This window comes from Malania oleifera, chromosome 1 (assembly GCF_029873635.1).
Source record: "Malania oleifera isolate guangnan ecotype guangnan chromosome 1, ASM2987363v1, whole genome shotgun sequence".
In the NCBI taxonomy this organism is placed as follows: domain Eukaryota; kingdom Viridiplantae; phylum Streptophyta; class Magnoliopsida; order Santalales; family Ximeniaceae; genus Malania; species Malania oleifera.
In genome coordinates, this window is record NC_080417.1 from 54,282,497 (window position 1) to 54,295,617 (window position 13,121).

The window sequence follows — 13,121 nt, forward strand, 5'->3', positions numbered from 1 at the left end:
GTCGGAATGATAGAAGAAGGGACGAATGAGGTGGATTTTGAACGAATGTCTTTAGATTGGGTGTTCAATGAACTTGTTGCGGCAGGTCGGGTAGGGCAGGAGGCCATTTTCCCCACTAATGCACTTTGTTTATGTCAAAGTAAAGAAGGAAGATCTGTGAAAAAGTGTGTAACCTTTAGAAAGTTTTTGCAAAAGATGGTGGATAACAAGTTTATAGAGATTGGTTGTACCCGAAAAAGTGGAGAGATTGCAGTCGTTGGGGAAAACAGGCCAGTATATCATTAGTGCACTAATCAACCATTCATACCTACCATGAACAAGGCTCTTCCCACAAAGGAAGCACCAGCTCGCTTGGTGATCTCTACTCCCAGGCCATTCCCATACAAGAGTAACCAAGCAGTACCCTGGAAATATGAATGTGAAGCGTATGTCGAAGGAAGCGCCAGCAATATAGCAGGGGTAAAAGGGATAACTCGAAGTGGCAGGGTGTATACGCCAGAGTCCTCTAAAACAAATCGACAGAATGCAGGGGAACCAGATAGGGCAGTGAAAAGTCCAATATCCAACGGAGAGGCTGAAGAATTCCTGAAGATAATAAAGCATAGCGAGTACAACATTGTGGACCAACTAAAGAAAATGCCGGCTCACATATCTGTTTTGTCGCTTCTACTAAATTCAGAGACCCATCGGGAGGCATTACTTAAAGTCCTAAATCAAGCCTACATTCCCCAAGATATCAGCGTTGATAAATTCAATCATGTGATCGGAAGTCTGGCGGCCTCCAACTACATCACTTTTACTGATGAAGAAATTCCACCAGAAGGCCAGGGGCACAACAAGGCGTTGCATATATCCACGAAATGTAAGGATCATATGATGTCTCGAGTCTTGATAGATAATGGGTCATCCCTCAATGTTATGCCAATGACTACACTGCAGAGGTTACCCATTGATCCTTCTTATGTGACACCAAACAATTTGGTGGTGCGTGCCTTCGATGGAACACGAAGAGAGTCAGTAGGGTCGCTTGACATCCCTATTCAGATTGGACCCGTCACCTTCAATATCACTTTTCAAGTCATGGATATTACACCTTCATACAGTTGTCTCTTGGGAAGGCCTTGGATACATAATACTGGGGCAGTTCCGTCTTCTTTGCATCAGCGAGTGAAATTTGTAGTAGGGGATAAACTGGTATGTGTTTATGGAGAAACCGACATAATGGTTACTAAATCTTCTTCCACTCCCTATGTGGAAGCGGCTGAAGAAGCCCATGAAGATTCATTCCGAGCGTTTGAGATCATCAACGTCCTTACTATAATGGAGGGATCTGTTATCCCTCAACCTCAGATCTCTTCTTCTACACGTATGGTGGCTGCAGAAATGATTGAATCAGGGTTTTGCCCAGGAAAAGGGTTGGGGAAGTATCTTCAGGGCATCGCAATGCCATTGTTACCAGAAGGCATGAATGAAAGATACGGCATCGGATATACTCCTACTTTAGCTGACCATAAGAAGAAGGCAGAAGAGAAAAGAATGCTCCGGATCGAGAGGCGCACAGGGAGAGTAAGTACTAAATGGGGGGTAGAAGTCCCACCAATGAATCAGACCTTTCGAAAGGGCAATCAAGTCACTCTTGAGGAAGAAATGAAACAGATGAGCATATTGGCCTTGGAATCAGGGGACCATATGAATGACTCGAGTAGATGGATCTACCCATTGACAGGAGCAGAAATTCAGAACTGGACATCTTTTGATTACCCAATTCACTTCATGTAATAGCTTTCGCTCATTTTGCTTTATTTTTGTAATCCGTGGACATTATTGCCTCGGATCATTTGTCTTTTTCATCAATAAAACCAGTATGCATTTCTTTCGCATTTATTGCATCATGGGGTCATTTGTCAAAGAATTGTTTACCTTTGTTTTATGCAGGGATAAGGAAAATAATCATACCAGTATTCAGGAGCCAGAAATTGATGTTAACTTTGAAAACTTAATCTTAGAAGCTGAAATAGAAGAGGAGACTGACTTATCACCTGAAATGCAAAGAATGTTGAAATCAGATGAAAAGCCAACTTTAACCAGTAGTGACCCCACGGTCGCAATAAATTTGGGGACTAATGAGGAACCAAAAGAAGTAAAAATTGGGGCACTATTGGGAGGAAAGGAAAGATGCGAAATGATAAACCTTCTGAAGGAATACCAAGATGTTTTCGCATGGTCATATCAGGACATGCCGGGTTTGGATACGGACTTAGTAACACATAAAATACCCATTTACCCAGATAGCAAACCGGTAAAACAGAAACTGAGGAGAATGCGCCCAGATATGTTGATCAAAATAAAAGAAGAGGTACAGAAGCAGTTTGAGGCTGGTTTTTTAGAAGTAGCCAAATATCCAGAGTGGATGGCCAATGTAGTTCCAATAATGAAGAAAAATGGAAAAGTGAGAGTCTGTGTTGACTATCGAGACTTAAATAAAGCTAGCCCTAAAGATAATTTCCCACTTCCACACATAGATGTGCTGGTAGACAATACGGCGGGACATGCACTGTTTTCATTTATGGATGGATTTTCTGGATATAATCAAATTAAGATGGCCCCGGAAGATAAAGAGAAGACCACGTTTATCACCTTATGGGGCACCTTTTGCTATAGGGTTATGCCCTTTGGTTTAAAGAATGCAGGGGCAACCTATCAGAGAGCCATGGTAACGTTATTCCACGACTTGATGCATAAGGAGATAGAAGTATATGTGGACGACATGATTGTTAAGTCTCAGGATGAGTATAGCCATGTGATGAACTTAAGGAAGCTATTTAAAAGGCTACGAAAATGTCAACTGAAATTAAATCCAGAAAAATGTACATTCGGAGCTTCTTCAGGAAAATTGTTGGGATTTATCGTAAGTGAGAAAGGGATTGAAGTAGACCCAGATAAAATAAAAGCTATTCGAGAAATGCCTAGTCCCAAAACTGAAAAAGAAGTCAGGAGTTTCTTAGGCCAATTGAACTACATAGCTCGATTTATATCTCAGTTAACTGCTACTTGTGAACCCATATTTAAGCTGCTGAAGAAGGATAACCCCGAAAAATGGAGTGAAGAATGTCAGAAAGCTTTTGATAAAATAAAAGAATATCTATTGAACCCTCCAGTTTTGGTTCCCCCTGTACCTGGAAGGCCTCTTATATTGTACTTAGTAGTATCAGAGAATTCCATGGGGTGTGTGTTAGGACAACACGATGAGTCTGGAAGAAAGGAGCGCGCCATCTATTATTTAAGCAAAAAGTTCACGGAATACGAATCTAGGTACTCTAACCTGGAGAAGACGTGTTGTGCTTTAGTGTGGGTGGTTAGTAGATTAAGGCAATACACGCTGTATTACACAACATGGCTGATTTCTAAAATGGATCCGATTAAGTATGTTTTCGAGAAACCTGCAGTAACAGGACGGATGGCTCGTTGGCAAATGCTGTTAACTGAATATGATATTACATATGTGACGAGAAAAGCCGTCAAAGGGAGCATTATAGCAGAATATTTGGCTGATAGGGCCGTTAATGATTACCAATCCATGGAGTTTGACTTCCCGGATCAAGATATTGATTCAATTGATCAAGAAAAGGAAGGTAATGTTGGGTGGATGATGCTATTTGATGGGGCGACCAACGTATGGGGGCATGGAATAGGGGCTATACTCATATCACCAGAGGGTAAATATTACCCAGTCACAGCCAAACTCACCTTTCCGTGTACCAATAATATAGCAGAGTATGAAGCGTGCGTATTGGGCTTACAGGCGGCTATTGACCGAGGCATTAAAAAATTGATTGTAAAAGGAGATTCCGCTTTGGTAATTTATCAGTTGACTGGAAAGTGGGAAACCCGGGATTCCAAATTAATACCATACCAGGAGTTCATTCAGGAAATGATGCAGGAATTCGATGCCATCAGTTTTTCGCATTTACCGAGAGAGAGCAACTTAATCCCTGATGCGCTAGCAACATTGGCGGCTTTATTTAAGGTTGAGTCCGGAATAGAGATTGAACCCATTCGAATAAGGATGCATAGGGAGCCAGCATATTGTATAATGACAGAAGAAGCTGATGGAAAGCCATGGTTTCATGATATCAAAACATACATTCAATGGAAGGAGTATCCCATAGGAGCCTCTAATAATGACCGAAAGACAATTCGGAGGCTAGCTATGGGATTCTTCTTAGATGGGGAGATATTGTATAAAAGGAATCATGATATGACCCTCCTACGGTGCGTGGAGTTGCAAGAGGCAAGACAAATCATACAGGAAGTACACGACGGTGTTTGTGGGACCCATGCAGGACGACACTCGTTAGCCCGAAAAATCCTAAGGAGTGGATACTATTGGATAACCATGGAACGGGATTGTATGGAGTATGTTCGAAAGTGCCATAAGTGTCAAATCTATGGAGATCGCATACAAGTCCCACCCACTCAACTCCAGGTTTTATCTACACCTTGGCCTTTCTCAGCATGGGGCATGGATGTGATCGGATCGATAACCCCGAAGGCCAGTAATGGGCATCGATTCATTTTTGTGGCCATTGACTACTTCACAAAATGGGTAGAAGCAGCATCATACTCTAATGTCACTCAAAATGTAATCAATCGTTTTCTCAGGAGAAAATTAATTTGCAGGTATGGGATCCCAGAAAGGATAATATCAGACAATGCTAAAAACTTGAACAATGAGGTCATGACAAAATTATGCAGTCAGTTCAAGGTCAAGCATCATAATTCAGCCCCCTATCGACCCCAAATGAATGGAGCAATGGAAGCCGCCAATAAGAACATCAAGAGCATTTTGGAAAAAATGACAGGGACCTATAGAGATTGGCATGAGAAGTTACCTTTCGCTTTATTGGCCTATCGGACCACTGTTCGAACATCTACGGGGGCTACCCCTTTCTCTTTGGTATATGGAATGGAGGCTGTAATTTCGATAGAAGTTGAGATTCCATCATTACGAGTCTTAAAAGAAGCAGAGTTAACCGAAGCAGAATGGGTGCAATCTAGATATGACCAATTGAATCTAATTGAAGAAAAAAGATTGACAGCTATAGTTCATGGGCAGTTATACCAAAGGAGAATGATGAGAGCTTTTAATAAGAAAGTGCGTATTCGACGGTTTCAAGAAGGAGATCTAGTTTTGAAAAATATTTTACCAATTCATAATGACCCCCGAGGTAAGTGGACCCCAAATTATGAAGGGCCGTATGTGGTAAAGAAAGCATTTTCAGGAGGTGCCTTATTATTATCAGACATGGATGGAGCCGATCTGGTGCACCCCACAAACTCAGATGCGGTAAAGAAATATTTTTCTTAGAAACCCTGTAAACTCTCAAGGAGATTCAATGAAATAACGATTTGCTTCATAAATCTAATGACTGTTCATTATTCATGTTTTGATCAAATGATAGATGGCCATCGTTGGCCGATCTGCTTTCCTATAAAAAGCCAAATAACGATTTACCATTTGATAACCAAATTGAGCCTAAATGATAAACCAGTATTTTTTCAAAAGCCAGTTTACAAAATTTGACCTGGGTATGGGTCCTTTAGGGTCTGACAAGTCATATGAGACAACAATCAGCTACTCGAAATGATGGCAGGCCATCTTTCTGCTACCCAAAAGAAACAAAAAGAGATCCCTTGCAAGCCCTTCTTGAGCCTAGAAAATTCAATTTTTGATTAACCCGTCAAAGGATCACACCCCACACTGGGGCAATTTCAAAGGATTAGTCCCAAATGAAGTCCAAACAAAAATAACCGAATCCCTTCATGAAAGAGAAAACAAAAGGGAGAGCAGCAAAAGCAAATGGAAAAAGAAGAAAAGAGAAAGAAAATAAGGGACATGCTACGCATGTGATCTTTGACCAAGTTGCCCTTGATGAAAGTGCTAATTTCGAGCTTTATTTAACTCTTTCTTTCTTTAACCCATACCCCTAGCCTATATTACAGTCCAAATAAAAGACCTGACCAGATCGGTATACATTGTTGTCTCCAATGATTTGTCAGACTCAATGTTGAGTCTGAACTATGTAATGACCTGATCCTGAAAAGGTACGTAGGCAGCTTGTTCAAAAGACAAGTTCGGTCAAAGCCAAAACAAAGTGCCTCAACTTAAACTGGGGCAGAGAATGTCATTATGGTTTGGGATTTTTGAGCCATAGTTTCCCTCTTCTTCAGAAAACCTATATCCCCAAGCCTACGTTTCGTCCCGAGTCTTAAAGACCATCTTGAGATCAAAACATGAACTGAACCTGAGGAAATAGTTTAACTTGAGAATTATAGGGGTTCGCAACAAAATAAGGCGAAAAGAGGGAGAAATGTTTGGGGTCATCAACGAAAAAGAAAAAATCAGTCAAAGGGGAATTAAGCTTGACAACTTAACATTCATGTGCTTCGACTTTTTGAATACTGGTATAAAGTTTTTCCTTTGAACTGACATTTAAGTCTGGTAAACTAGTCATCTTGCATATATGATCTTTTGATATAGCAAAGGGATGTTACAATTACATGGTTGGATATTTCTAAAAAAAAAAAAAAAAAAAACCTTTTTCATAGTCTCAAGAATAGGGTAATCAAAAGAGTTCGCTAGTATGCTTCCTGTTTCAGGCATGATCAGCAAATATGACTTAGAGCTTTGGAAATGTGGTGTACAACCGATGAATAAGGCAGAATCTGAGGAGGTTGTGGCCTTCATATGAAACTGAGAGCTTTTACTAATGCATTTGCAATGAGGCAATTGTCGTGTCAAAACTTGTCTCCCCATCCAATTGCATTAAGCAAACAGGGTTAATATTGGTTGTGGATCCATTCAACCGAGGCAGATTTTTTTTAGTGAGTTTCCTTTTAGCCAAGTCAATCGTCTCCATGATTGGATGAATTAAGAAAATTGAGCCAAGATCAGTTACAGATGTGGCAAGTATCAAAAGCGTGGCCAAGATGAAAGATGAGGTTATTGATCACAGACGTACCAGGGGAAAAGATTCAGGCATTTCCTTCATTCATTACCATACATTTCAGGCATTACATAAAAAAATGTAGCAACATATCCCCATGTTCTGGCACCACAGTAGACAGCATACATGCACTACTGCATTCTAGTCATACCCCTCTTGTCATGCATCTCTTTTGATCATTATCCAAACGACCTTTGTCTCACTAATGTTTGAGTTATTACTCCATGAACTATAGCTCGGGTTCCTACACCCGTTGCAAGTCATCCTCCGTGAACTATAGCTCGGGTTCCTACACCCGGTGCAAGTCATCCTCCGTGAACTATAGCTCGGGTTCCTACACCTGATGCAAGTCATCCTCCGTGAACTATAGCTCGGGTTCCTACACCCGGTGCAAGTCACCCTTCGTAAACTATAGCTCGGGTTCCTACACCCGGTGCAAGTCATCCTCCGTGAACTATAGCTCGGGTTCCTACACCCGGTGCAAGTCACCCTTCGTGAACTATAGCTCGGGTTCCTACACCCGGTGCAAGTCACCCTTCCGTGAACTATAGATCGGGTTCCTACACCCGGTGCAAGTCACCCCTCATGAACTATAGCTCGGGTTCCTACACCCGGTGCAAGTCACCCTTCGTGAACTATAGCTCGGGTTCCTACACCCGGTGCAAGTCACCCTTCCGTGAACTATAGCTCGGGTTCCTACACCCGGTGCAAGTCACCCCTCATGAACTATAGCTCGGGTTCCTACACCCGGTGCAAGTCATCCTCCGTGAACTATAGCTTGGGTTCCTACACCCGATGCAAGTCACCCCTCGTGAACTATAGCTCGGGTTCCTACACCCGGTGCAAGTCACCCTTCAATGAACTATAGCTCGGGTTCCTACACCTGGTGCACGTCATCCTCCGTGAACTATAGCTCGGGTTCCTACACCCGGTACAAGTCATCCTCCGTGAACTATAGCTCGGGTTCCTACACCCGGTGCAAGTCACCCGTCGTGAACTATAGCTCGGGTTCCTACACCCGGTGCAAGTCACCCCTCATGAACTATAGCTCGGGTTCCTACACCCGGTGCAAGTCACCCTTCGTGAACTATAGCTGGGGTTCCTACACCCGGTGCAAGTCACCCTTCCGTGAACTATAGCTCGGGTTCCTACACCTGGTGTAAGTCACCCTTCTGTGAACTATAGCTCGGGTTCCTACACTCGACGCAAGTCATTCTCATGTGCTCTCAATTATACATACAAATCGGTTTTCACAAATCATTTCGGTCTCTTTTGTTACTTTGGCCCCGGTCCAAATCAGCGGCTTTAGGTCTTTGCATCTTGTTTGCTATAAATAACGTAGGAGAATCCTAATTTTTCTTTGAGATCGACGAAGCCCACAAAGAGGGGCACTTTATACACCCCATTTTTACGGCCCAATGTATGTGTTACTATTAATTATTATTGTTATTATTATTTTTCTTTATATTATTCTTATTATTATTATTATTAGATTATTATTATTATTATTATATTTTAGTATTATTATTATTATTTTTTCTTCTATTATTATTATTATTATTATTATTATCCTTATTATTATTTTATTATTATTATATTATTATTATTATTATTTCTTATATTTATTTTTTTTATTTTATTTATTATTTATTATTATTAATTTATAATTTTCATTATTATTTTATATTATTTTTTTAATTTTTATTATTAGTTATTTTTATTATATTTTTATTACCTTCACTATTATTTTATTTATTTATCTTTGTTATTACTATTATTATTATTATTTTATTATTTTTATTACCTTATTATTATTATTATTTTTATTTCCTTATAACCATAATGGTAGTATATCTTATTTCCAAAAAAAGAGAAAAATACCAAAAGTTGAAAAAGGTAATGATGTTAGGGTTTTTTTTAAAAAAATTTTTATAAGAGGGGGTGGTGCGCACAGCCGGGGAGGAGGGCGTTCTTCTTCTTCTTCTTCTTCTTCTTCTTCTTCTTCGCCTACACCGTGCCGCAACCACGCCCAGGCACAATTCCCACTCCGGCCACCACCCAGCCTGCTGCAATCCATCCCTCTGCCTCTCTGCTTTGTTTCCCAGTTCTTCCCCTCAGCCTCTCATCTTCTCATCCCCGATCCTCTCCTCTGTTTCCATCACGGCAGCAACAGCCAACCATCACAACCAACTTGCCGGCAGCCATACCAGCAAGCCGAGCCACTGCCTCGGCCAGTCAGTTCCGGCCACTCACCACATCCTGTAACCCAGCACGGCGTCACCGTCGCCGTCACTCACACCAAACCGGCACCGCACCAGCGACGGGACTTCACAACGCCGTCGCCCTCCGCCACACACAGCAACCCGCAGACAGCACTCCTCTGCTCCAGCACACTCCGGCCACTCATAGTCGCTGCCGCTTTCCCATGAGCCTCCGGCAACCATCGCTGTCTCCGGCACCCTCTCAGTTCTACGACGCCCCCCCCACTGTAAGCTATCCTGTACACACACACCACACACACACGCACACGGAACTCATGCATGCTGTTTCTCACACACACAATGCATATATATATTTATATATTTATTAGTGTTAATATATATATATATAGGTATATATTGGTTTTGTTGGGAGTTTTAATACTTTAAATGTTTATATATTTGCATCTATATGTATATACTATATTGACCATATTAGTATTATTATTTGTAGTAAAATCATTATTATTTATATATTGTGTTATTATGTTGTTTTGTATGTTATTATTAATAATGTTGTTAGATTGTTCGTATATTACCATTAATAATATTATTGTATGATTTGTATAATATTTCTAATATTATTATCACATCATAGATGTATTGTTATTATTAGTATTATATGATTTATATATCATTATTAGTAATATTATTACATAGTTGGTTTATTAATATTAGCATTGTTATTATATTAATTATATTAGTATTAGTATTACGTAAGTTTATATTTTATTATTAATTACATGATCACGTTATTCTTATGTTACTGGTTTGTATATTACTATTAGTAAAATTACGGCATAGTTTGGATGTTATTATTATATTAATTATTATATTGATTTTATTAGTATTAATATTCTATTGTTTGCATATGGTTGGTATTATTATTATGTGGATTGTTTTATTATTGTTATATGCTATTATTAGGTTTATTATGTAGATTGTTTCATTATTATGTTTAGGTTTATATAGTTGATTTGCATATTTTATATTTTGGTTACGGTTGGCATGTTGATATATCTAGTAATATTGTGTTTAGTATTTTAGTGTATTTAGCATGTTAGTTTTAAGGTATGTTCAATATTATAATGGATATTACATATTATATATTTATTACTATCATATTTGTAGTATTTTAATGTACACAATATCATTTATCTTGGTAACCTTAATATTTTGAGATTATGTTATTATTGTATATTAGGGTACATTTAAAATTGCTGCCTCACTACTATATATTCTTAACATTGTATTCTCGTATTTTGATTTATTGTATCTTGATGTACTTTTAGGGTTGAAATTGCTTCCATATAAATTATGTACTTAGGGTTTTTGGTCATTATTGTACTCACTTTGTATTTAATATTTGTATAGTTAAGGTTGCGTATTAATTTTGGTTGCCATATTAAATAGGTAATTATTAATTTTAGAATTAACTTGTTTCCATAAATTCAATTATTTTCTTGCCCGTTTTAGTAGTTTACATATTTTAAATTCGATTTGTTTTCCTTAATTAATTGTTAGCATATGTATGTCTTGTACATATCTTTGACAGCGTGTTAATATTAAGATAAATATCATATTATTTAAATATGTATATTGTTAGTTAATGATATTTAGTATTGTTACTATTAATATTATTATTATCACCATTATTGTCATTTATTATTATTAGTATTATTATCATATCTATTACTACTATTAACATTAGTATTGTTATTAGTATTAGTATTATTTATTAACGTTATCATTCTTATCATTATTAATAATATTATCACTATTTTTAGTATTTTCTTTATTCGATCTTATACGTACTATGGTATATATTTTGATAAAATATTTTCTTGATTTTTAAATCCCTATGATTTAATTGCAAGGGGTATTAGCCTTTGGGCATCACGTACCCTAAGCTCTGAGGGAATATATGTATATATTTATTTATTTTCCTATGTATTTATAAATTCATAAAAAGGAGTAATGTAAAGATTTATTAGATTAACTTAGGGATAATTTTAAATTAATTAGGTGCCGTTCTTAAGAACGGGCGCGTAGGGGGTGCTCGTACCTTCCCCTCGCGTAACCGAACTCCCGACCCCAATTCTGGTAATGTAGACCGATTCTACCCCTAACGGGGTAGTGATCATGTGTTCTAACCGCACTAAAGGTTAGTGGCGACTCCTACACCATATTTTTCCTGAAAATATTAAAATGATTTTAATTTCGCCGCCCGGGGCACACGCGCTCCCGGGACGCCGCGACAGCCACTATTTATTTTTATGCTCCCAATAACTCATATTTACTCTCCTCAAGTTCTAAAATCCTTTGTAAGTTGATTGAGTGTTTTTTTTCATAGGTTTACTCTCCCACTTGTATGTGATTGAATCAATTTTTACAAAAGCTAAACCAAAGTGTTCTTAGGGGGCTTTGCTCATAAGCCTATCCTAAGAAGACTTGCATTAAGCTTCTAAGTATTGTATTTGTGCTCCAATACCTTAGAAAGCTTGTATTTATTTTTGGGTTACAAAAACATTATCAAAAACATTCTCAAATATCTTGTGTGATTTATTTCGATATATGTTTGATAAGATATTTGTGTTTGTGATATTAATCTTGTTGCAATATTCATTCACTTACATATCATTTGCTGAATACGGAGATTAAATATCTTTTGCAAACCAAGCATATACACTATCTTGAGATATCCTACTGATTGATAAACTTGTGACTTGCTTGACATCTTTGTGTGAACACGTTTGATTGAATATCTTGAGATACAAAGATTACTTGTTGATACTCTCAGGCACTCATTACACTGATAGAAAATGCATTTGAGAGTTGAAATATTGGACAACACCTAGCTTACATATTAAATCATCTTATGGTATATGTGACTGAGTGCATTTGGGTACATATCTACTTTACACGAAAGCACAATCACTGTACAAATCTTATTGATTGAGCAAAAAGTATTGTATTTCCATGCATGGCCTAAAGAGGGAGACTAGCGCTGTGAAATAGTCTTGAATTGGCTTAGACTCGGTTAGGAAAGCTAGATGTGTCATCCTGCTAAGACGTGTTCATTGAGGTCAACCTCTTGAATTGACTTGGTTGTAAAGGTTGAGGTCAGCCATGTGCTAATTGACCTGTTTGTAGTCAGTGCTGCTCCACCCTTAAGTGAGCCGTTAGTGGAATCCTCTAGCTTACGAGCTAAAGGCAAAGACATAGGCATAGTTGGCTGAACCCCTATAATATATTGTGTGTTTATTTATATTTCCACACTTTATATTTACGACACGTATATGTTTTGGTGTGAATGATGTGCACAATTTAAACTTCCATATATTATATTTATCACTGCATTAGAGATTGCTTAGAAAGACTCTAGGTTGTAATATCCTGCTAACATCTAGTCTTACCTAGGAGAAAGTTTAAAAATTCCAATTCACCATTCCCCCCCCCCACACGCGCGCGCGCGTGCTTGGGAGAATACCAATTCTATCATCATATGTTTTATACAGATACTGAACATCATGGAATCATAGAATATATATAAATCATGGTATTCTGAATATTTTTTAAAATTTCTATTTGTATGTATACTGAGAATTTATCGTCCCATAGAACATATACATTCCCTTGTATTTTTCGTCTATCATACAATAAAACATAGTATTTGTAAACTGTATAAATACTGTACCAGTCCATTTCAAGCTCATGCCACACATTTAAATATTAAGGTTCTCGGATTCTGAAACTATATTTTCTATTTTACTAATATGTTATGGTCTGAATAATAATCTAGTAAAAATATATAATTTATACTAAAAGCATGCTAAGATTTCCTAGCATAGCATAT

General features: G+C 38.0%; 1 protein-coding gene across 1 annotated transcript; it reads left to right on the forward strand.

Annotated features, from left to right (window-relative positions):
* The first annotated feature begins 312 nt into the window (after positions 1–312).
* Positions 313–5,368, forward strand: LOC131163572 (uncharacterized). The gene is made up of 4 exons (XM_058120188.1): positions 313–1,366; positions 1,409–1,775; positions 1,936–2,356; positions 2,462–5,368. Exons 1-4 carry the CDS (start codon positions 313–315, stop codon positions 5,366–5,368), a joined length of 4,749 nt encoding a protein of 1,582 aa, XP_057976171.1.
* Positions 5,369–13,121: the final 7,753 nt, after the last annotated feature.

Excerpts from the sequence above, each read along its gene's own strand:
- LOC131163572 (XM_058120188.1), top strand. The coding sequence starts at position 313 with ATGAACAAGGCTCTTCCCACAAAGGAAGCACCAGCTCGCTTGGTGATC. Across the intron at positions 1,776-1,935 it reads GATTACCCAATTCACTTCAT|GGATAAGGAAAATAATCATA; the intron begins GTAATAGCTTTC and ends TGTTTTATGCAG. Across the intron at positions 2,357-2,461 it reads TGATCAAAATAAAAGAAGAG|GTTGACTATCGAGACTTAAA; the intron begins GTACAGAAGCAG and ends GTGAGAGTCTGT.